The 25,268-nt window shown below is 42.3% G+C and overlaps 1 protein-coding gene across 1 annotated transcript; it reads left to right on the forward strand.

Moving 5' to 3' along the window:
• Positions 1-620: 620 nt before the first annotated feature.
• Positions 621-23,939, forward strand: ISX (intestine specific homeobox). The gene is made up of 5 exons (XM_041481360.1): positions 621-792; positions 8,451-8,687; positions 18,924-19,075; positions 22,918-23,034; positions 23,703-23,939. Exons 1-5 carry the CDS (start codon positions 621-623, stop codon positions 23,937-23,939), a joined length of 915 nt encoding a protein of 304 aa, XP_041337294.1.
• The last annotated feature ends 1,329 nt before the right edge of the window (positions 23,940-25,268 follow it).

A 25,268-nucleotide genomic window follows, 5' to 3' on the forward strand; every position in this document is an offset into this window, starting at 1 on the left:
AATCTGAACCAAAGCTGATGGCTAGGAGGGATGGCTGAAGGAAAACCTGGGAACTGCTAGTGAGGAAGCTTTTCATATGTGACACCTCCTGGTACGCGAGAGAAGTTTACAGGTTGTCTCTCTTGCTAGTAAATGGCCCGAGGGTCAAGTGTTTGTCCTGCCAATTATTTTCTTAACTCCGTAATGGAACAAATCCAGTGGGCTTTTTGCAGGTTTCAGCCTGAAAGCAGAAAAGGAAGATAACTACCCCACAAACAGGATTTACCAACAAGACGCAACCCTTCCCAGGGCATTTTTCTCCTGGTTCTGCAAGGAGCACACCTCCTCCTGCACAGCCATACGATTGCTCAGAGCTCCGTAAACACGAGAGGCAGGGGGAACGCTTGGCGGTGGGTGGGGTCGGTGAGACTTTTAACCCCCACTTCCAACAGTGCCTTCCCCAGAGGCGGGGAGCGCAGGTGCCGGTCCCGGGGTGATCGGCAGCGAGGAGGCTGTGCTGAGCTGCCTTTCCCTGCTGCCAGCCGGGCATGGCCGGGGAGGGACACGGAGCGTCCCAGCCGCGTGTCCCTCGGCGTGCTGCGCGACAGCACTCTGCGTCCCACGGCCACCGGGGCAGGAGCATGACGGACCCCCGCCTGTGTGCTGGACAGAGGAAGCCCAGCCTGTCCTTTTCCATTGAGGAAATCTTAAAGAAACCTTCTGCCAGCACTGTCCCGAGCAGCGAAACCAGGAACAGAAGTAGCTACGCTGAGAGACCTCCGTCCCTAAAAGCAGGGTCACCCTTGGCCTTTGGTAAGTACCAGTCACAAAACTTAATAAAAACGCTCCTTGCTTTTTGGTCCCAAATGCTGTCAGGTTCAGTCATCTAGAATTTTAATTCTTTAACTTTTATAGGAATTTGGGATTTCCCTTATTGGGTACAAATCATTCATTACATAGGCAGAAATAATATTTTAAAAATAATTTGCCTTCAACCTCGCAATAGATTGGACTCTGGGATTTGGTACATTGCAAAGCTTCAGTGTCATTGGAGAGGTGAGTATGTTATTTCAGGTGGCTCTCTTCAGTGAGGAGTGCTTATATAGTGTAAAAAATACAGCATCTTTCCTTTTAAAAAACAATACTCTTGTTATCTAGTAGGGGGGAGAAAAGACAAATGTGTGCCGTAAGGACAGGTATTCAGACTCAGGAAGTGAGCCTAAGACTGCTGCAGCTTAACAAAATTTTTAGAGTTTCACTTATACCAGGAGTTGACAGTTGTCTGGAATTACAGCCAAATCTTAATATCAGCATCCTTTTCTGATAAATTTGACCACTCACCCTCAAGCAGAAGGTGCTTGATCTGTAAGGGTAATGGTAGCTACCGGAGTGTTAGAACCCAATTGCTGGAATAAGAACAGAGAAAGCATATATGTTTAATCTGTTTTTTGGGGTTTTTTTGTTGTTTTTTTTTTTTTTTTTTTTTATAATCATGAAGACTAGGTTCTTTCATGAACTAAATAAAAACAGCTAGTAGAAAACTTGCATGACTTTGATCTTAGCAAACCAGCAAGTGCATTAGACTTTTTGACTTCAGTTTTCACAGTTTAGTTACTCTGGCCTTGAGTGAACTTTTACCCCCACAGAAACTGTCTCCTTCTTTCGTTAAACAAAGAACAACATCCAGCATTTTCTGGATTAAGTATTTTCTCATCTTTTTGAATCTGCATTTTTCCATAAGAAACAGATATGTATACAAGCAGATCCACTTAAACAAAAAACGACCTGGACTTTTGGCACAAAATTTTCACTCACCTCTCACTCAACTGCTTTCAATAAAGCTTAATGCTACACTTTATTTTTTGTAATATAGAGAGATACTTTCATGGATCAGGACCCCGTTTCCCAGGACACTGGATGAGCTGCCCATTAGCAAGGGAGAGAGTCTTTTTCCAAAAGCCTGCCAGTCCAAGAAACCATTGCCTATTTGCATAATTTCATCTCTTTTTATGTCCAAAGTGGATACCGACCTGGACTGGAAAGCAAACAAGACCTAATGTTGAGGGAAACCACTCACTACTGTAATATTAGTTACTGGGGTTGGACTCAGGCACCCTAACACTGACTCTCAGTCATGCTTTGCGTAAGATTTGGACTTATTTTAGTTCATCTGTGACAAAGGATAACTCATCTCCTCACTGGGTGGCAGTCAGCCCACCACTCACCTCACTGCATTGGGGCTGAACATACCACTGCTGCCTTTGTGCCAGTAACTGCAGCTTTCCATAGAAACTTCTGTTTGGGAAAGGGAGACAGCATTCTGCTGGCTTTTTTCCCAGAACCATAGGATAACTGGGGGGACCTCTCCAGGTCATCTGCTCGAAGGAAAAAGCTGTTCCAAAGATAAAATGAGGTTGCTGAAGGCTTTGGCAAGTGTAGCTTGCCTATTTTGCCACTGGTACTATTAGTGGACTAGAGCATTTGGAGGTTTCCTTAAGCTGCTTTTGCCAACTGGAACTGGACAACCAGTCCTGAGAGAAGCAAGAACTCGGTAGTTTGTAGAGGTGAACAAGGACGTGGCTGATGCTGCTGATGATGAAGTGGGGCCCATGTGCCAGAGGTTGTGAAAGGGGAGAAGTGCTGCTGTGAGCTCGGCAGTGTGGTTTTGTGAGCTGAAAGTCCTTTCCTGAGGGCCTGTGGCAGTCACTTTGTGCCACTGGATCCAAAGTGAGACAAATAACACCGCTGAAAATTCAGTCAGTGCTTGCTCACAACGTGGGCAACAGAACTGCATTTCAGCAACATGAGAGTGTTCTCTGGGAGCAGAGACAGGACCTTTTTACATTAAGTCTTTTTCACAATGAATATGTTGAAGCCCAGTTTTACTGTGTGTCTCAGCTAAGTGCAAGCACAAGGGTCTGACGAGCCTGCATGCAGGACAGGGTGGGTTCCTGGCACTGCACTACTGCCCTACCAGTGCTGCCTCACCCCAAGTTGCTCCATCTGAGCATGCAGTCAGTTTTCATCTCGAAAGCGATGCAGGCAGAACCAGCAGGCCTTGCCTTTTGCTTTTCTTCACTACCTTCACACCAGATAGAGACTGTAGCTGTAGCAAGAGAATATAGTGGCTCCTCTCTCCTGCTAGAAAGCAAGGCTGGATTCATAAACTTAAGGGAATGTAAGATATTAACTAATGAAAACAGTATATACATGTGAAGATTCACTTAACTGTTACTGGACATGGGAAAACAGGAAAGTTGCAGAAATATTCCAAAATGTTGTTGTACTTTGCAATTGATCAAGGAAGTTTAAAAAAATAAAACCAAAACTTTTTCACTATTTGTTTCTTACCTAAGAATGTGGTCCCTAAATTTATTACCCTTTGCTTTCTGAGCAGAGCTGTGATTTATTCAGATAAGTTACATGTATTTCAGAAGTGCAATACCCTGTGCTGTACATCTTGGGATAATTGTTGTATTCCATCTAAGTCATTCAGCTTCACGCAATATAACACTGTCACTAAAAAATTGTGCAAATAATCGGCCACGTCTAGTATGGCTCAGTGCTGGCCAAGGTCAGGGAACTGAAATGAGCTACGGAACTTGCTGGAAATTCCAGGATGGGACACAAATCCAGCTGCTTTCTCTTAACAGTTTAGCAGCAGCAAAGAAGGAAGTACTGCAGGTCAGGGGTTAGTTATATCTTACTAAGGATTTTAAGAACATTCCCCACAATCCTCTATGGTATTTATCTGAGCAAAGCTATGATTCATATGAGACAGAGACAGGAAGATCCACATAGGCTGCTGTGAGGTAAATACTGAGGACAGAAATTACCACCTGATGTAGACAGTCTCAGTACCAAGATCACACTTGTCCTGGAGTCTAAATCTAGTCATTATGAGCTGAGGAGATGGTAGGACCAGGGGAGCAGAAGATGCAGAATGTCAGAAATGGTTTGACTTGGTGGTCTGATGTTTGGACTCGGTGATCTCAAAGGTATTTTCCAACCTATGATTCTAAACGAGGGGTGCAAACCAAGTTTCCCAAGAAAACCCATGGGTTCTGGATCAGTGACTTCTAGAAGTTGCTTCTAACAAATTATTCTGAGTCTCTGACAAAAAGGATGTTGTGATGTACAGTGCAAGCCTCTCACAGAATGGTGGGGCTTGATGCTGTATGGGAAGATTTCTGGGTCTGACTCCTAAGTTCATATGTTTTTGTGAGTGTGGTTCCAGTGGGACTTGGAATAAGGAGTGTGCAGTGCTCTCTGAAGCATTTGGCTTTCCAGTTGCAGTGTTAGTCATAGGGCAGTTCACTGCACAAACACAACAGCTAGAGGACCTGGAGCTGCAGTTATTGAAATTGTTGAAATCATTGAAAGACTCTTACCAAGTTTAAAAAAAATTATGGACAAGAAGACATTTTAGTATGCAGTCTGTGCTTTTCCTCTCAACCTTTTGTCACAATGCTTAAAAAGGGTAACCATGGCCTTTGCAAGGAATACATTAAACACTCAGTGAGTGCTGATCTCCTCCTTTGTGCCAACTCTTTCATTGAAAACACAGAAGAATATTAGGCCTATTTCAGAAAAAAAAAAAAAAAAAAAAAAAAAAAAAAAAAAAAAAAAATAAAAAGTAAAAGTTGTTCTGAAGTTCCTAGGAACCTGATTTTAATGTACTTGAAATTACATCTGAACTGATTGTTCATTACTCCCCTGGTTTCTGCCAGTGAGGTTTCACAAACAGGAGATCCTTTATCAAGTCAGGGAAAGCTTGGGATGAGAGTGTTACACCTGGGAAATTAATAGTGAAAGCAGTAACAGATATGGTAATTTCATCATTCTGCCTGTCTTATGCTCCATTATATTAAGGATATGCAAATTAATAGGAATACAACCACCACTTCACACACAAATGTCAATATGGTGATTGTTCACCTTTAGCAACACTCCACCCATCTTTATCACTAAAGAGGAAACAAACTGAAGGAATCTAACTCAACAGATACCATCTGGCCAATCAGACCAACTCACCCCACCTATTGCAAGGAAAACCAATAAACCTGGAAAGCAAAAAACAGGAAAGGAAGAAAAATATGTAGAAGAAATAGAAAAAAAACACAATCCAAATATGCTTCCCTTTCTCAGTGATAGACTCTTCCCTGTTCACAGCCTTAGTAAGACCCTAAAATGATAAACATTTTGCCTCCTCAGGTCTGTCTCTCTCCAGTGATTACACAACAAGGCTTAAATGGAACTTAGGTCATCTGAAATAACCTCTGCTTTCAAAGTGAAACCCTACTATCTTGCCTGAAATTGTCCATCCTTTCCTATGCAACTGAAAGTCAAGACAAAAAAGACCATTTTGAGCCACAAGTCAAAGTAATTTCTATGCATGACAGTAACAAGTATCTCATGTTGTGCTGGGCTGAAATGTCATTGCCTTCTTTGGGGGAAAAACAGAAAAGAAAGAAAACTACATTCTCTGGAGGAAGTTTTGCCCCATGCCAGTTTATACCTGTTTTTCAGAGCTCCCTGCTGGAGTCACATCAATGTATACCAAAAAAAATTCAGGCTGACCTAAAAAGCATCCACTTCAGGCAGGCTTTTTACTTGGTCAGAACAACAAACACCAGAGAAGGTTGCAATGCAAATAGGATTGGGGCTCCTAACTCTCAGCTATGTGCTGTAAACTCAGTATTATCTGCCTTCAATCTTATCCTCCAGAAAAACTCCTTTATTAATTCAGAGGTTCATACTTCGAGATTCATACTTCTTTGATCTCAAACAACAGATCCTCCCACTCCTTTTCACCAGTTCACAGAGACATTGGCATTTTCTGATCTGCCTGGGACTGTCTTCCATTTCCTCCGTACTTCAGTCTGTAATTGCTCTGTCCATGCTCATACATAACTTGTGCTCATCACTGGGGTATGTGAGCATGTCAGAAAAAATACTGGGGAGGAAAGTTGTATGTAAAGAATAAAGACATGTGAAAAGTCTTCTATAATTTAGGAAATGCTAATGTCATTCTTAGAAAGCTTTAATCACTCCCCACAAGAGCATCTTGCTTAGGTGATTTACATTACCCTTACATTTTTCATTACTGTAGGATATAAGCATCATCACTTCTGTAATATATGATTTTTCACAGCATCATATCTAGCAAAGGAGTGCAACTAGTTCTTAATTTAGGGATGGGAGACTAAGATAGAAATCCTGGGCTAAGAACCTATGCCAGTACTGATATCCTCTGATCATCTGTTATTTAACCCCTGCTTCATGCTAGTGACCATTACCAGGTCTATCCTTCTCTTTTATCCCACAAATATTATTCAAAACCTCACCTGTCTTCTCACCAGAAAACTCAAAGTTAGTTGATACTAAAGGAATAAAATTAGTCCCATTCTGCACAATGTACCTCAAATGCAGAGGTGGGCCAGGTTTTTAAGGTCCCCATGACTGTACACATGTGATTGTGTTTAGAAGGTTACTCAGAGATTGTTGATATTTCAAATAGATAACAGTTGAACAATTATTCTTTATTGAAATTAAGCTTTGGCTAGTTTTTGGAGCTCTTATAACTTTGTTTTCTTCATGTAAGTGTCAGCCCTCTATAAAACTCCTATTGCGTGAGCTCTTAGTGAGGGCCGAATCAGAATTGGGTACTTTGTCTCCAGATGTTGTAATTATCATTGCTCCAAAGTTGCTTTCAAATAGAACTTGTTGGTTTGAGAAAATAAATCTCTAACAAGTCTAAAAAGTTAGATGTTTTGCCAATGCCAGACATGACAACATGTATATATCATATATATACATAAAATATATATTAAAAAGTGGAGTCTTTTTGAGTACAACCTGTAGTGGCTCACACCTGCTGCCATTTAGATATGAGAAGGGCGAGGAGACCACCCACAGGTGCAGCAAATTTCAGAGCCCAGATGTGGGAGACTTTTCAGGAGTGCAGTCCATTATTACATTAGGATTTTAATGTTCTTTGGCAATAATAGCAGACAAACCTGTACTGTCATATTTGCTCCCAGGCCATTCAAACCATGAAACCTAAATTCCCCAATGGGTACATTATATTCATGTGTTGCCTTTTACTCTGGCTTTCCAAGCAAAGAAATCCAGGTGGGGAGGAGAGCTAGAGCAAATTCTAGGTTTGCCATTAAAGCGGCACAGACTCAGATGTCTTGTCTCTGAAGAGTCAACTGAGCCATGACTGCAACTATCAAAGGCAGCACATCAAACACTCAGCATCAGGGTTTATGGCAAGGCTGTAGCACAGAAAAGGGAGGTGGAGAGTGAGGTATTTGGTGTAACTCTCTTGGGATGCTAACAGCCACAGGCAGCCCACTACCATAAACCTCGAGGCTTCCCAGCGTGTTACATTTCAGTGCATGGCTGTGCAAGGTCTGCTTACATTCATAAGGAGGAGTAAGAACTCATACTACATTCATGAGGGCAGAGAAGTTACCTGGAAGATCTTTGTGGTGCCCCTGCTATACGCTGAGGTAATGGTATATTAGTAATAAGGCAGCACCATGGCTGAAGAAAGATTGTGGCTTCTGGGACCAATTTCCTCAGCACCTGGGGTCAGGTGTCCTAGCACGTGACATCACTGGTTGCTGCTGAGGTTACTGTAGAGATTGTTTATAATGTCCATGCTCAAATCTAAGTTAATGTTACAGCTGTACTTCGCGAATATAGGCCAACACACGCTTCTCCTGTTTGTCCTGTCAACAAGAGCATGCAGGTGATTTCACAAAGATGAGTTGGCTGAAAGTTGAGCTTTCTAGATATGACCAGCATCACTTGTCACAAAGGCAGAGGGGAAATGTTGACAGCATGGGCAAAGGCTGCTTTTAGAATTGTCCGATGCCTAAATCAGAGGAGCAGGCAGCCCAGATGGAGAAACAAGGAATTGGGGAAGACACTGACATTTAGCCTATTAATTGGCCCATTTTCTTATAGGGTAGATGTACCTACAAGGACATTTAAGAAAGGACCAGACTTTTAAAAGCATTTGGCATCCAGCAAATTCCATTGCAATCTTGTTGACAGATTTTCAGAGCAGCTCAATATCCACTTTGCCTCCAAGTTCTTCCAAAAAGGCAGCCAATATTTTGGATGCTGACAGGGAAGCTGAGACTTCTCAATATTTTGGTTATGTCTCCTTATTTTTTACAGTCCTTTTTAAAAAAATCTCTTTATAAGGACCATTGAAAGTTTTAAGGTGGAAGGAAGCAGAAAACAGGCAAGATTTGGAGGTCAAATTCACCAAGATCCTGTGTCTGAAACATGAGGTAATCTTGGCATTGAAGTACAGCACAGAAGGATTAGGGCCATTTTAAATATGATCAGGTTTGAATGGTACAATAGCCAGAGCACTTTTTTCATACAAACTGGAAGGCGTGCTGAATGCTGGCTGCTTTATTCAAAGCTGTCTTGTGCTGTGTCCTTCACAGATTCCAGCAGCCGGAGTCAGTCTGACTGTGACTTACCTTCAGCCAAAATGCTTCTTCCCACCACGTGTGCTGCACCCATGGCCAAAGCAAGGAGAGTGCAGGCAACTCACTGCAGAAGACCTACTGCCAACCCAGTGTCCTTACTGGGTGAGGACACGGGACGTGAACGTCTGGAAGGCAAAAGAAAACATGAGGAAGATCAGCTATGTGGCTTCCCAGTGGACCATCCACTTCATGGTGAGTGCCTCTGTATCCAGACTCTCCCCTTCGATGCCCCAAAACACAGCTGTTATCTTACAATTATGTACATGGCGATACCAAGCAACAGACAGCACGAGTGTTTCCACTGGCTGAGTCACAGTAGATGGTGATAGCTCTGGATGAGTCACAGAGACAGTTCTTCATTCTTGCCATCAAAAGACTGAAGAGCCACTCTTTGAGCTAAAGTTCCAGCTCAGTCCTACCAACTCTGTACCAATGTTAGTGGTAGGGACTGCTTTGGGTGTTTATTGCCCTCCTGCTTGGGGTGTGAGGAGTTACCACGTTCTGAGCCTCACTGCCAGGGTTGCGCAACACCCATTTCCTGGAAAATGTGCATTGCACAACATGGGGAGAGAGGCTGGTGAATAAGCCGAGTCAGCTCAGTGTGTTCTGTACACCTTGGACCCACTGTAGAGGTGATGAAGAGGTCACCAGCATGCACACAGGCAAACTGGCGACAGGCGATAGATCTGGCAGGATGTGTCAGGCACGATTTTCAATGCTGCTAATTTAATTAGTTGTGAGCATTGGTAAATAGTGGTCTATCTCTCAGCCAAAGCACTGGTTTGACAGTACAAATATCCTTTTCCAATATGTTGCACAGAGACTTCAGGCTAAGCAGGATACGTGGTACCTGAACAAGACAAGTTCCTAACAGGCAATTAATTGGCAGCATGTGACAACAATTTCTCTAAGTTCTTTGTGCTTGAGGAAAAGTAAATACAGACATTCATACTATACTCCAGAAAACAGGTTTTCAGCAGCAAAAGGTGTTTTTGCATAGTTTGTTATTATTTACTCCAGGGAAAAGAAGGCATTTCATTTAAGTCCATTGAAGATGGCAAATGTGGGGTTACTCAGCTGGCTTTCCTGAGATTCACACATCATCCTTGCTCCATACTCTGCAAGCTGGCAGGAGAAGAAACACCTTCTTTGAAATACATTTGAAAGGAAATCCTTGTTTCTGCCACTGCTGCCTGCTGCCATGGTATACATGAGTCTTGTGACAAGCTGCTGTCACCTCCTCCTTCTGCATGAGACAGCCATCAGTCTTGATGCAGGGAGAAGCGTTGTAAGATAACTGGAAATTTTAGCTTTCCTCTGCCCTGTAAGCTGCACACAGCTCATGACAGCAGGGCTAAATCATGTGGCCTCCTTCTAGAAGAGCCAGGGCTGTATGCATCTGGCTCTCAGAGTTGCCTCTGAGTATAAAAGTAGAATATTCACATATTCTCTATATGAGGGAGTCTCCAGCCAGAAGGATCACACCATAGCTGGGAGGTAGCTATCCTGACTTGGCAATTAGCCTCATTGACCAGCAGCATGATGGTACCAGCCTCATCAGTAAAGCAGGGGAGGAAGCATGCAATTATCTGCACAAAACGGAGCCAACATGAGCAGCCCCCTTCAATGGCAGCGTGTATTCTAAAGGCATTTTAAACAAAATCCCTCTGTTCCCTGGTCACAGTGAGGTTTTGAAGCCAAGCAGAGGTTAATGATCTGCCATTTTCTAGACTACTGGTTCCTGCAGTTGCCAAGCCTTTGATAGAAACTGGCTGGAGAAGGCAGGAGAATCCTAAAGCATTGGATTGACATTTTCCCTGTAGTGTGCAAACAATGATGTTTTGGATCCTGTTCATACACTATGTCATTCCTAGCAGAGAGCTGGAGGCCTGGGTTTAAAATACTTTCCTGTATCTCAAGTTTCAGCCCCCTTCTTCCACTTTACATTACAGGGGAAGAGCTGGCAGTTCTTTTTCTCCTGCCTCTGGCTGTGGCAGGTATCCCCTTTCTCAGACAAAGTCAGCAACAACACCTGCAGGAAGGGTAGACTGCATCATCCCTGGAAGCAGTCTGTAGTCCAGCTGATAGCAAATTAACTTCTGTTGATGCACCTGTCAGCTGTGGGGGTCTTCAGACATGCTTTTGGCATGGCAGCTGCAGGTCAGTTACGGGTCCTCTGACAAGGCGCCTTGGCAGTCCCAAATGCCCATAGCGTATCCATGGAGGTGTGTCCAGGACCTCCCTCACCCCACGCCAACGATGCCTGTAAGCACTCAGAGGAACATCACCAACCTCAGCAGCAGGAGACCTTTCTGATGTGAAAAGACATCAGAAGCCCTTAGCGGGGCATTCCCTCACATTTCTCTCTTAGCACACATCTATTGATGGTTTGTGAGGAAGGGCCCTGGGCTCTGTCTAGACACACGCATCTGTTTAGTTGTCAGGGAATAGAAGAAATCAGGTGTGCTATACAATCACCTTGGAGGCAGGAGAGCTGGGTCTTGGTGCTATTTTGTATGGGAGGAGAAAGGTGAGGAGGAGCTTCGACAACAGCCTCCTTCATGGGCATGGGGTCTGAGATAACAAGAGCACCCCGACTGTGACCCTGAGTATGAGATTTGGAGCATACTTCCAGGAAATTCTGTAACAATTCCCTAAAATTTTTCTTTTCTCACAAAATGGCTTCTGCCACTAAGCGGTTTAGAAATGCAGTGTCATTTGTGCTAAATGCCCTTATCACAAACCACTTGCAGGAAGCAATGCCTCTTGTACTTTGAACTTAGAGGCTGCATCGTAAGCAAAAAAAAAGAAGAGGCCTCATATGCTATAGACATGCTGACATTGGCATTTAGTTTTGCTAAACCCTTACTTGAATTTGGGTGCCTTCATTCTGAATGCTGTATGCCTTCACCTGTGGCCTTCTGCATGGAAATCTCAGCAGAGGCTTTTCAGAAAACCTAGATTCTTGGAAAGCAGCATTTGTAAAGCCCATTTTAGAAGGAGAAACAGCTTTGATAAAATCTGGTTTAGAAGGAGATCATTTGAAAGAAGGCCTTACTTTGAAGCTGCAGGTACAGACTCTGTTTGGGCCAGCTCCTGTGAGATGAGTCATTGCAGCCCCTTTGCCGTGTGCAACCACCATCGCTGCCAAGGTATTCAACGCGTCAGAGCAAGCAGGGCAAACTCTTGCGGTTGTTGGTCACCCTCTCAGCACCTGTCTATGTAAACACCCAAATCCTGAGCTCCCACTTTCTTTTTAATTACTTCTCTCTGCTCTGCCCTCCCTGGGACTCAGCTTGCCAGTTCAGAAGAGTAGAGCACTGGAGCCTGAGAGGATAACACACCTCCATGCCTACCTGACCTGCCTGCCTGCAGCAGCTCCTGGTGGAGATTGCTAAGTACAGGATCCCAGCCTAGTTTGGCTCCTCCTGGGCAATCATTTTGCAATGAGTCTTTTACACATGCTAGGTCTGATTGTATGCATTGGGCAGGTGTGCACTGTAACTACATCCAAAGGCAGTGTGTGAGTGTGCCCTGCATTGCACACAGATAATGGTTCCAGTCTTCTGCTCAAGCAAAGGAGCAATTGGTACTTTGGAGAAGCCAGGTAGCAGCATCACCATCAGACACAGATGGATGTCGGGTCCTATGGGATTTCTTCTCTGGGCAGTAATTCAAGGACTGCATAGATCATGCTTCAATAAACAGAGCTGGCTCCTAATTCCACCAGAAACTGAGGGTTTCAGTTTCACATGTGGTTCAGAGGTTCATGTTATTTCCTGCAGCTCATGTCTTCATTATTTGCTGTACAGAAGGCTGCCCTAATGAGTCAATATCACCCAAATATTTCCATAGCAAAAATCTTCTGCACATTGCTGACTGTGAGCTCAGGGATCTTTTTATTAATCTGATTGTTTTATTGTTATGATAGCATCTGTGATCCCAAAGGATATTGATGAATTCTGGCGGCAATTTTCATAAAGACAACAGAAAGTATAGAGATAATCTCAGTTCTGGAGGAAGTCCAGTATAAGTCATGTTCCCTCTGTACTGATGCCAGTTGCAGACATCCTTAGCTCAATGTTTATGTTTTCTCTGAAGTCATAAATTCACTTGTACTGTTCATTTGTGGACAATATGGTCAAATCCATGTACCCCTCTGAAACAGCATGGTTTATCTCTCATGGAACAGTCTTTTCCTCAATATGCTGACTTACCTTAATGCATTTCTGAAACATCCAAGAGACAATGAAGCACTGCGCAATCACAATCCCAGGTAAGTACCAGCTGCCCAGACTACACCAATGGGACTGTGAGAAAGGGCACAAGCATCTCATTGTCCTGCAGAACAAAAGGAAACAATTTTAAATGAAAAGGAAAAGCAGGAGGAAAAAAAAAAAAAAAAAAAAGAAATGCCCGTATATATAATTTGGCTGCCATTAGCTGTGTTACCAGCCTTTTGTTTATCTGTGTGAATAGTCCCTGCAGCCCTGTGTCTCTAAAATGCAGTGTTCCTCTATATACACTTGGAAATGCCCCAGACCATTGACCTTGTTTTGGTGCGTTTACTTGAGGTATTGTTGAAGGCTGATTCTTTTTTTTCTCCCTCTTTGAAGACTGACTGTTTATAATGACATCCTGGATATTAAATGAAAACCTGAATCCTTTACTCTCACCCTTCAAATTCCGTTCACATAGAAGTCTCACTGGTACAAGTAAGCACCGAATAAAGCAAAGCTGTCAGCAGCTGGGGACTACCATAAATTCCTTTTGTGTTGTTTCCTCATGGGTTTTGGGTTTGGACTTTTCTTTATTTAAAGTAAATGTTAACGTTCAACACTTTCCTCAAGCAGTCCCTTCTTTCCAGGGAATTTTGGATCCAAAGGGTACATTACACAGGACCTAGAGGTTAATTTGTTCCTTCTAGTTGAATCTGTATGGTGTAACCACTTGTAAAGCCGATGGCACATCATGATTCATTTATTTCAAAGGTCTTAATGAGTGTTTGGCTTCTCCAAAATTGTCCTGGAACATTTTATTACAGAGGCAGGGATGTAACTAAACATTCCTGATTGGTGTCTAGATGTTTGAATGTACAAATAGTCACAAAGATCAGGAATAAAGAGAAAAAAACAGGCTGTCTGTGCAACCTCCAATAAACTCAGCTTTCTCCCTGTTGCAAATGGCTGGCTTCTCACAAGGGTTTTGGACCAGAGTGGTGGGGAATGTGTTTCCTTTGGTGAGAACCATTATTGGTTTAGGCTGGCCACTGCTTTTAAGGTGAGGTTTGACTGTGGCAAACATTCACTGAAATGAATGTGTCAAGTGTCAAGCTTGAGATTTAGCTGCATAAGGAATCTACACATGCATCTACCCCAAATCCACATTCGCCTGAAGGAGTTCATGAAGGTGCAGGCCCTTTGGCCTAGGTTCAGATCTGATGGTTTGCTTCGTCTTTCAGATACTCTGCTGACCACTGGCTGTGCCAGAGCTATGCACACCATCATTTCAGGCAGCAGCATTTGTAAACGCTGTCATCACTTGTCTGGCAGACAGGAAAGGTTAAATTCACCAGGGACTCAAGGTTGATGGTGAGCACGATCCTCCACAACACACTGTCCGCATGAATGGTTTCGTACATACTGTCTATTCCTTGCCAACTCCTCTGGCAAGCAGACTTAAGAAACTCCCCTGACCACCACTGTACAGCCTGCTTAAACAGGTTTCTAGCCTGGTATTTTTGGCTCACACCCCTGAAGTCTGTACATCTCTGCATTTCAGTCTTGGTGTCAGGTGATTAGGCGCCACACTCAGCGCATGATAGAAGCAACTCTACATGAAGGAGTTTTGGACTGAAGGGAGGAGGTCAAGACTTTAAAAGTTCAAGTTGTGCTTCTCTGAATTAACTTTGGCAATGCCTGAACAGGCAGCAGCTGGATGCTAAATGCTGTGTTTCACTAGCAGGAGGCTCTATCTGGAGCACATTGTACCCATCCAATTAGGATCAGTCTCACTGGCTATGCTAGTCCTTCTCAGGCTGAAAAACCACTTTAATAAAGATTAGCCACACTGCAATACTCATGCCTAAATATTGCAGCACAAGCTCTTTTGAAAGCCATGAACCACCTCTTTAACTAGGAGAGGGACTGCCATGGGCACATTCCTGTATACAGACAAGCAGGTTTTGTCCTGATGCCATCAGTACTCTGTAATAACTGGAGGTTTTTGCTACGGGGCTGTCTGCCATGAGCAGAATCTCACCACAAGAAAACAACATTCAGAAAAGCCACAAGAAGGAACTGGCTGGGGGAGCCACATATCTGAATTACAAAGAAGAGAGAGAGAGAGAGAGAGATAGGAACTTCTCTGAAAAAGGCAAAAAAGGATGAAACAGAACTTAACCAGATATAATGAGGCTCTTTTTCAACACACCTGAGTTTTTTTCTGAGAAAAAATGATACAGTCAACTTTGTTACACAGAGAAAAATGTATTTCTGAGGGTATATAGCTAAAGCCACTTGCTTGCTTATGTAACTGCCTTCTCCTTGTCAAAGAAGATGCAGAATCTTTGGATCTAGCTGTCGCATACTGTGAGAGGGTGTCTGTCCAGAAATGACAAAGAAGATTGCAGCAAGATAAACTGATCCTACCAGTTTTCATCTCCCCGGATTACCTACTTCAAGGCAAATATGTGCTAGTACTGATTTCCAGCCCTTCTCCTGTGTTTTTAATTCCCTGTCCCTCCAGTGTATGGCTGAAGTGGGCTTGATACAGTCCTAGCTGGTTCAGATATGCAGCAAAGAAACAGCAGTGCAAGGTGTACCACAGGTTATTTGCCTACTACAGAATGTAGTCCAGAAGAAATTTGCCCCAAGTATAGCATTATTGCAGCTGTGAAGCTTTTGCTTTACAAATCGAAAATGTTAACAAACTTTTACAAGTAGTCATCAGTATTGGTTTGCTCATACCTCAGATTTCTTGAAACTGTGTTATACTGGACAGTGAAAATAAGCTGCAATATGCTAAGCTAAAACTGTTTACATAAGCAATTGCAAATCAGATGCTTTGAGCTGTGCTTAGTTTAAGGCCTTAATGCCCTAAGCTCCCTTAATTTTTAGGGAAGGAATGTTGGGGGGGCTTTACTTCATATGGTTATTTGGAGATCAGAGATTACATAACAGAGTAAGTTGTGAGAGGCCTCTGGAGACTATCTTGTCCAAACCCAAATCTAAGCAGGGTCAGGTGTCTTAGGCTTTTGACCAGTCAAGTTCAGAGTATCTGCAAGGACTGAAACTTCACAGCCTCTCCTGGTCCACATCAGACTACCCTCATTATGAAAACATTTTAAACCTATTACGTAACCAGAATTTCCCTTGCTGCAACTTGTAGTCATTGATCTCGTCCTTCCACTGTGCACCTTCAAGAAGAATCTCTACTTCTACAAAGTTCATATGTTCCAACTTGCTTCCAGTCTGACTTAGTAATAAAGCAGATCTGCAAAGGACAAATAAGTCTGATACTGAATTTAAAGGAGCTATACTGCTTTATCAGCATGGAGAATCTGGCCCTTCCAATGTCAACAGTAAGGCAATGTATAGACAGCTGTATCTCTAAGCATCTGAAAATGCTGACACGTTTAGCTGCCTCGTATTTTCAGGCTTGGTTTCAACAGCCAGCTAACCTGCAAATGACTTTCACGGAGCATAAAAGCACACTTGAATATCCCCAGCTTTTACATAAAAAATAGCTCAGGAAACTCAGACAGAGTCTTATTTCCCCAGAGACTCTAGAGCCACATTTGAAAAGCCAAAGTTACACTTCCAACACTTCCTAGTCTTACATCTTCCACCCACATTCTTTATTAGACTGTAATTCTGAATGCTGTTGTTTGCTATGGGATCTCTAAGCTGAGGTCCCAAGGCAAAGGGAACTATCAAAGCTACAGTCAGAGAAAGTTTCATCTTGCAAGAGAAAATGTTAACATAGAGTCCCAGATTTTTTTTCATTTCTTAATAGTTTTAAAAAAAAATTAAAAATAGAATAACTGATTACTTGTTGAAAAAAAATACAGTTTTCTATATTCCCTGCTGGCAGAAGTCTTGATTAGTTCACAGGAGTCTGTTTTGTTAGCAGTTTAATTTCTTATATAGTCAAAATCAAAGTTAGTTCTTCAGTCTCTACTGGCCCATAACTGACCTTGTGTTACTGTGTTTTGTTCAATCTGATGAGTTTCAGCTTTGCAAAGTCTGGTTTCAGTAGGATTGATACTTCTCAGCACTGTGCAGATCCTCCCCTTACATAAGAGTCTTGTCTATAATACAGTTCACCTTTCCAGAAGGAAAAATGTGGAGGATTTAGAGTGGATTGATAGGGAGTTTCTTTTGCTCATCACCAAGTTATAAGGGTCATTTTCATATCCAAGAAGCTGGTATGAGACACCAGAAACTCATGTGTCTCTCTGAAGCCACATTCTCTAGTCCTGGACATTTCTCAGGTGCCAGCAGGACAGAATATAGTAAGCCATATATTAAATGGGAGGTGAAAATCTTCCAAACAAGAAACGGCATTATGAACTGGGAATCCTGTCTCATCTACAGAGGATGTAGTGTCTTAAGATTTCTGCTGTCAGCAGTGATATTTCCCTTTTCTTGCATATAGCAATAAACCCCCTTTGCAGTAATCTTTTGAGAAGGTTCAAGTAAATGTAATCAGGGCTTCTTAGGAGAAGGTGCCCTTTGTACCTTCAGCATAAACAAACACAAATATTTCTCATTTCAAATCTCTGTCCCCATAGTGCCAGCAAGATTCAGTGGAAATAACATTTTTCTCTTGAGACTGAAGCCAGTGCTGCAGTTTAATGAGTAGTACTGGTAGAAATAGGCTGGTGGAAAGTCTAATGATACGGATTTAACTGTGTTGGACATCAGCTTTATTAGGCTGTTTCTGAGACATGGTAATATTGACAGTCATGATAAATGACACTCCTCAGTTATTGTTGCATGACTGGTTTCCTTTCAAAGTCCCCAAAAGGTTTAGAAAAGATGAAATATTTACAATGGTATCATGTCTGGGCTCCTTCCTAGCAAGTTGATGAACAGAATATTTTAATCCTTATTTTCTGTGTCAACAGAGTCACAATGAGGTTTTGCTTACAGAATGAAAAATGTAATTTTTTGGCTGGCACAGAGCTCACTTTATATTGGCCTAGGCGTTTAGTTACCTTTTCACTGTTTTAGCCCTCCAAAGGATGCTAATGGCTGAACAAAAGGGGCAAAAGGTACCAAGTCTCTTTGAGGGGCTAAGCTGGTTAATTTTTCCCATTAGAAAGAGTATGCCTCTAGTTACATAGTATGAATTGTTAGTTGTCATCAGACCACGGAAGACCAAAACCAGCCACTTAGAATAGCAATTTTCTCTAACAACATGGTTTCATTGAGAATTACTTCAGGTCACTGAGTAGCAAGCTCATCACAGTCAGTAAAATAATAGAATTTTTATGCACCCATCAGATGCAGCTTTCTGAGCTCAGTAGAAAAAACCCTGTGATTCATAATACTTGTGGTATGGCTTTTTGTGCTGGTCACTCTGAGTCAGCTGGAAGATAATCCATTTGTGCACCAGAGAAGATTCTAGCTTTTGGATGAGGCTAAACTCCACATTCTGCAGCTGCTGCTTCCTCTTCCTTGCAAGACCTTCAGCATCATAGAGAGCAACTGAGACCTCATTCTAACTTATATTAAGTGCTATACAGAGTTCGTGATCTAAGTAAAATATCCTGGTATAGGAGGGCCTTTTCAAAACACTATAGGAGTGTTTAGGGAAGTACTTTTTGTGATCACACCACAACAGGTGAAGGAATTGAGCATTGGAATTCACAGCAGCTAAACTTCTGCATGGGCTTTAAGGCATTATTTTTAAGGTTAAGTTCTTTAGGTTAAGCTTGTTTAGAAAGTCCCCACACCACAATGGTACAGTCAGAAAAATACCTTTTCTTTGCAACAGCAGAGTTAAACTGCTGGCTATCCCTGCTGCTGTAGGAATGGTATGGAAAGAGAACAGCAGTCAGTCAGGGGTCAATGGCTGGTCCAACACTGAAGGACTTTGGTGAAAAACTCATTGCAGGGCTCGTGTGGTTAAAATACGTAGGTGTTTGTAGCTGTTGACATGCAGTGGATCCATGGAATTAGAAGTACAAATGGACACTTTTGACTCATTCCTTTAATGATAAAGGAGTGTATTCACGTTGTCTGCTAGAGAATGTCAGGAGCCAGTCACCTATGATAGGTACATGTCTAGAAGGAGTTGTAGATGCCAAGATGCCATCCCAACTGCAGAGCAATATACAGAAATTGCTGCATCTCTGAATCTTCTTGTGGTCCTCTGGCCTTTTCCTGTAAAAAATAATACATCTTTCCTTCTTTTTCACAGTTGAGAGGAAAGGGAAACGAAGAATCCGGACAACGTTCACAGCTGAGCAGCTCCAGGAACTGGAGAAAATTTTCCAAGTGACTCACTACCCGGATGTCCATATTCGCAATCAACTGGCAGCAAAGATAAACCTCCCAGAAGCCAGAGTTCAGGTACAGTGTGTTTCCAAAAGGCTATGTTCACTGCAATTCATTCATTATTTGGAGTGCATTCTTAATAGTTTATGCCTGGGTGGCAATGCCAATGAGATACGTGACCTCTCTCTTACCCTACAGACAAGGCCACTGTCACTGTTCTCTTTTTACAAATAGGAAAAGAAGTGTTTTTCGTCCAGCTGTGACTAATCCCATGGAATTAATCAAAGGGTTAACAGAAGCTCTAAGCATACAAAATGCATAGCAAATATGAGTTACAGATGGTTATGAGTAACCTGTTGGACTCTGTAGCGACAGAGCAGCCATTTATGAAAATATTTATTAATAATTTATCAGCCATTTATAGGTTAATATTCATCCAGTATAAACTGTCATCCACATCCATCTTCTACAGGGTCTCAAAACATGTGAAAATAGTTGCCAAAATGGAAGTGCTTCATAGTATTTCGATATGACAGGCTGTAAATGCCCTGGCTATAATTGCAGTGCACAGAAACTAATCCGGTTTTCCCCAGTTGTAATATAATGTTGCTGACTGAGCTAAAAATTGACCCCAAATTCTTACTGCATAGGAAATCTGCTACATTAAAATATACATACCACTCTGTATTGGCATTTGGTGTTGCCTACCAGGCACTGTAGTGATGATTTTTGCATGAGGCAGTTTCTGCACTTGCTGCAATGCTATAGTCATTGGTGTACTTCTTTGCATATATCCCTCTGTAACAATCAAAGTTCAACACAGAGCTGTTTATTGACTATGACATGCCTGGTACTATTGACTAGCCATGATAATATTGCTTCATCGTTAGGTGACAAGGAGAATTAGACCTGCATTGCCACAATATGCCCATTAGCAATACCAGTACTCCAGCAATGCATTTCCAATGGCATGAAAGACAAGCTGAGCTGCCAGTCAGTGTTCTCCACAGAGCAATCAATCACATGAAAGAACAAGATATTTTTCTGTTTAAAAAAAAAATTGTTTATAATCTGTATGGGGAAAAATAAAAATTAGTTATTACAGGAAACATCAACCTGAGATATAAATGAAAGAAGTAAAAAGTCCCTCATGTATGAAGTGCAGATGGCAAATTCCCAATTCAGACAGTGTTGTACAGGACAGAGGAAATTCTGTCTTTCACCTCATCCTGGCTGATAAAGGGAAATCAGCCACAGAACTAAAAATTACCAGTAACTTGGGTTCAAGTTACAAGTTATAGTTTTAATTGACTGCAGTTGTCATGCAAATCAAACAGCACACAGAGAATTTTCGTGTGCTCTTGCTACTTTGAAATAGTTTTCACAAAGCTAAAAGCTTTGTGTAAGTTAAATCATCTCAGAAATATAACTTAACTATCAAAAAAGTAAGTGAACAACCATTTGGCAACCAAATGAAACCCTTCATAACTGTGAAAAATCTTGTGTCCTCCAATCAAGAACAAAAGTTATGATTGCTGTGAAACAGCTTAAATGGATAGATGAACTGTATAACTGTGTGTGTTACACAGAAAAAAATTAAGAATCCTGTATGAGTAAACTTGAGAAACAAGAAATTATAAAAAATAAATAAGCAAAGCAGAAGGGTGCAGGCCAAAGCTTTGGTCAGAAAAATTAAGGATCAAAAACTCAATAAAAGTCAATTAAGAACAAACAAAAACTCCAAAGTGATCAATTATATTGATCTGTTGCTTTGTAGAAACAGTAGGATTGTCAAGAATAATGCATAAATGGCAAAGATGTTCAGCCATAATTTCTGCTCTATCCTTGGAAATATGTCAGGTAACACTTTCTATAAGGATAATGTTGAACAGCAGCTGCTACAGACAGGTATTTTTTAATCTACACATCTAAGTAACTTGCCCCCAGTGGTTCTGAAAAAGCTGCTTGAGAAGTAGTTTAGGTCATCAGTGTTGATATTTAATCTGTTCTGGAACATGAGAGACATTCCATTCCAGGGGCCTCGAAGAAATCAGTTTTTAAAGGGTAAACAGGACAACCAGATAATGACTGGCCTGACAGACAAACATTGATTTTTGGCAAAACCTGTGAAAAGAACTGCATATTTTGTTAATGGAGAGTTAAAGAAAATATAACATATTTTATGCTTATCAGCACTGGTTCATGAAAATAGACACTGCCAAACTCATCTTTTTATGGTGAGATTATTAGTGACAGTTTTAAACAGAAAGAAGGTAGATTTACTTTGTGTATGAGGAAGAAATTCTTTATGGTGAGATTGGGAAGACACCAGAACAGATTGCCCAGAGAAATTGTGGGTGTCCCATCACTGGAAGTGTTCAAAGTCAGGCTGAATGGAGCTTTGAGCAACCTGGTCTAGTGAAATATGCCCCTGCCCACAGCAGAAGCGTTGGAATGAGATCTTCTTTAAAAGATGCATTTCAACGGAGACCAGTCTGTGGTTCTGTGTATTTGGTTGATAAAGGTAGACAGAGCATGAGGAATAGGTTTAAAACACACTTAAAAGGACTTGTGCTGGGTATGGAGAAATCATTTTAGATGTAAGGGTGCTGGAGAGCTGGTTTGGAAAAAAAGAACAGTGTGGTCTGAGAAGTGTTAAAATCTTTGCCTTTAGTTAAATAAAGCAATCCATGAAGCGAGAACTTTATCCCATGTGCAGATTTTAGAAGGAGCGCTTCAGAGAGTGAATGTTGGCTGGAGTGCCCCTTTGCCCTCTATCACTCTGTGAATGTTAAATGGTGCTGTTTCACCATATAACTCCTGCAGGGTAGAAAGGGAATGGAAAAGTTCGTACAGACTGAACAGTTTCCAGACACATGCAAACCCAGATAAACAAAACTGTCCTCTCAGTAACCCCAGATACTTCTAACTATCAGCAGTATAGCAGCTAACTATCAGCAATATAGCAAAGGGCTCCTGACATTCCCATTACTTCTTGGGTGAGAGATGGAGAAATAACTGAGCTGCTCATTATTTGGCTTAAAATACGTACATATTTACATCCAGTAGCACCTGTCTTCAATAACCAACACTTTGTGTTCATGTGAGCCACTTGCTTACATTCAAACAGCCAGTTCCTTAGCAAGCTACAAACTACAATGGAAGGGGGCTTCAGCTTTTCGCAGCAGTGCAGCAAGATGCACGACTGCAGCTGCACAATAAATACATTTATGCCTCTGCCAGAAGGCAGACTGGTCAAATCAGCTGACAGATGAAAGGAACTCCCCAGAGAAAATTAGTTGTCTGCTTTCCAGTGCAAAAGAGACGGCTGACAGCATACTCAGATTGCTGAGTGATCCCCTTGGGTCTTTCACTTAGGTCCCTTATGTGAATTTCCAAATGCTAGCAGCTAAACATAGGTAGAACCCTGTTACTACATCTCCACTGGTGACACACTTTTATTGCAGCCCAGCAAAACATCTAGGTGGATCTTTTCTCAGTCTGTTCACTTGGAAACAGGGTGGAAGAGCTCTGTCATGAGACATCACACCTTCTAGGGAAAACAGAATGCTGTGTGCATTGACCACTGCACAGCTTTCTCCACAGAAGGATCTGCTCTCCCCAGAGAGCCCTGAAAAACCTGCAATATTGTCTTTCCTTGAACAGGGTGATCCTATTTCTTCTGTGAGCCACAATAGAAAACAAGGTATCATGGTCCAGAGATCCCATATGCTATGCAAAGTGTGAAAAGTGCTCTGTCAAACCCAGTGGTGTACTTTAGATCCGGCCCCTGGTCTTGCTGAGCTGGAGGTCAATGTTTTCTGATACTCAGAGTTTAGGGAAAGTAGTTGGCTTTGAGAAGTTCCTCCCTCATATTCTGTTAATTTCTGTACCTTTTCTTTCTTGCCGTTATCCAGATCTGGTTCCAGAATCAGCGAGCAAAGTGGAGGAAACATGAAAAGTTCAGCAATTTTGGTGGCCTTCAGTATCTGACAGAAGTTGATTTTGTTCCTGCTCCCAAGTCAGATATCACAGTGAGTATTGGACACTTAGTGTCAAAGCCACTGAGGGAGAGCCAGGTAATCGCTTCACCAGTAATGCCATGGGACTACCCCAGAGAAGGAGCGCTGCAAAAGACAAAACTGGCAATGTGATGACAAAAAATCCCACCATCAATCCACTGATCAAATAATACATTTCTGTATAGAATTAAACCTGTTTCATAAATATTCTGTGAGGTGTCTCTTGTAGGGTGGTCCTTCCCCATTTTGCTCCTAAATCACTTCCCTGTAAATCATACTTTGATTCAGAATGTCTTTATAATCAGAAATTTCCTGAAGAGGAGGACCTAAGACATTTGCAGCCACAAACCCATGTTCCTTTACAGACAGAATCTCTTTACAACATCCAGCCTTGGTTAGGCTGACCAGAACCTTGACCTATGCTTTAGCAGTCTAGGACTGTTATTTTTTTAGGCTGCCACACAGGCTCTTTCCCTGACAGGTTTTTTCATGGCTAGAAAAAAGAATGTTTTGCTTTGTGTCCTGGGTGACAACACACCACTAGGTTTTAGGAAGTCTGTTTTTCTAAACTTTTCTTCTTAATTACTGATCACCAGGGAAACAAATAAGGTTGATTGTAAATTTCATCTCAGTAGAAGTCCATATTGATTCACCTGAGACTATGCTTTTATTCTTGAAAGGCTCCTAGCTTGATGCCAAGAAAGCTCTCTGTGTCCTATCCTGCCGTGGGATACTACTCACCACTGCAAGGACAGCTGACAACTGCCTGGCTGCCCAGCACGCTCTCCTTCACTCCCCACCACGTGGAGCTGCTGCCCTTCCCAAAACCATACTTGCTCTTCAATGTCCTGCCCCCTTACGGCTCGCTGCTACCCCACAAGCTGGAAAGGAGCAGGATCTGTGCCGGCTCCTCATAGAGGAGGACACGGGGCAGTGGGGGCTTTGGGGATGCCCTTCTCCTCGTGTCCTCCCTGGAGGTGTGCGGCTCCTCTCCTCGAACAAACCTGCTGGGATGATGGGTGGCAGTGGTGCCAGGTCACCATGCTGGAGGATGCTGCCAGGAGTTGCCACAGCCCAGTGGATGTGTGCAAGAGGCACCAAGGACCAGAAAGGAGCTCCTCATCTCCCTGAGGAGCAGCATGTTCCGTGGAAACCCAACCCTTCAACCAAGAGCCTCTCCCTAGAGGGACAGTGCAGCAAGCAGCCCTGTGAAAGGACTGGGATTTTACTCAGCCATGAGACATTGGATGACCCTATTGCACCGATGGCTTGGGGCAGGAAAGATGCCTGGAATAAAGTGGACATAGGCCTAAGGTCCAGCCAAAACTGCTTTTCTCTGCAGGTTTTGGTCACTTTTGTCATACATTCTGGTCTTCATGTACTGGGCTGCTGCAAAAAACATGTTTAGGTCAAAAATCAAACTTTCAAGATACTTTTTTTTTTTTTTCCAACTAGTCAAATGTGGGGGAGGAGGGTTGATTTGCTGTCTGTGTTTTTGACTTGAATAAAGGGGAACAAACAATCTGACTGAAATATTATAGTCTGAGCTCTGGATTTGGTACTGCAAGTCTCTGGGGGCAAGAGAATTCTTCAGCTCGTTAATTAAAATGCTTATGAGGAAGCCTCTCATTTTTTGACCTAAATTAAGAAAGTTCCAAAACTCCCCCAGAAACAATAACAAAAAGAGACAGCCTGAGTTTAATCTGCTAGGTCTAATAGGATGATATGACCTCACAGTTTAGTTTAATTGTAGATAAATAATGAGATCGGTCTGCCCATTTACAAAATGTCTCTATCCCTGTTATTTACATAATACTCATCCCCTTCCAACATATGGTGCTTTTCTCTCCCCTGCTTATTCAGGGTCCAATCCTGCTTCCACTAATGTCTGCACTGTATATACTGTATTTGTACTCTTACAGTCTTCCACAAGACCTTTCCTCATGCCTGCTTGGATCTGAATTCTCTATCATGTTCATCCCTGTCATCAGTCACCTAAAGGACACTCAGGTCAGATACAGGGCTAAACCAGCTCCATCAAAGAGCTTAAACACCGAACTGATTAAAATCAACACAAATTAGTTGTGGTTTTCACCTCATGCAACTTCAGATGACTGCATTGTAGCCACACACACACACTCAAATTACTTAAAAGAAGAAAAAGTGATCACACTAAAGTTTCTGAATTAGGTGCAGGTCACTCTTTAGTGCAGTTTCTGGAATGTGAATTGTCCTTACTCAATGAT

This window comes from Pyrgilauda ruficollis, unplaced genomic scaffold, assembly GCF_017590135.1.
Source record: "Pyrgilauda ruficollis isolate IOZ18807 unplaced genomic scaffold, ASM1759013v1 scaffold56, whole genome shotgun sequence".
NCBI classification, from domain to species: domain Eukaryota; kingdom Metazoa; phylum Chordata; class Aves; order Passeriformes; family Passeridae; genus Pyrgilauda; species Pyrgilauda ruficollis.

What these genes read in the sequence shown, in the direction of transcription:
- ISX (XM_041481360.1), top strand. Translation starts at nt 621, where the DNA reads ATGACGGACCCCCGCCTGTGTGCTGGACAGAGGAAGCCCAGCCTGTCC. An exon ending in TCCCAGAAGCCAGAGTTCAG is followed by an intron (nt 19,076 to 22,917) that starts GTACAGTGTGTT and finishes GCCGTTATCCAG; the next exon opens with ATCTGGTTCCAGAATCAGCG. An exon ending in CTCCCAAGTCAGATATCACA is followed by an intron (nt 23,035 to 23,702) that starts GTGAGTATTGGA and finishes TATTCTTGAAAG; the next exon opens with GCTCCTAGCTTGATGCCAAG.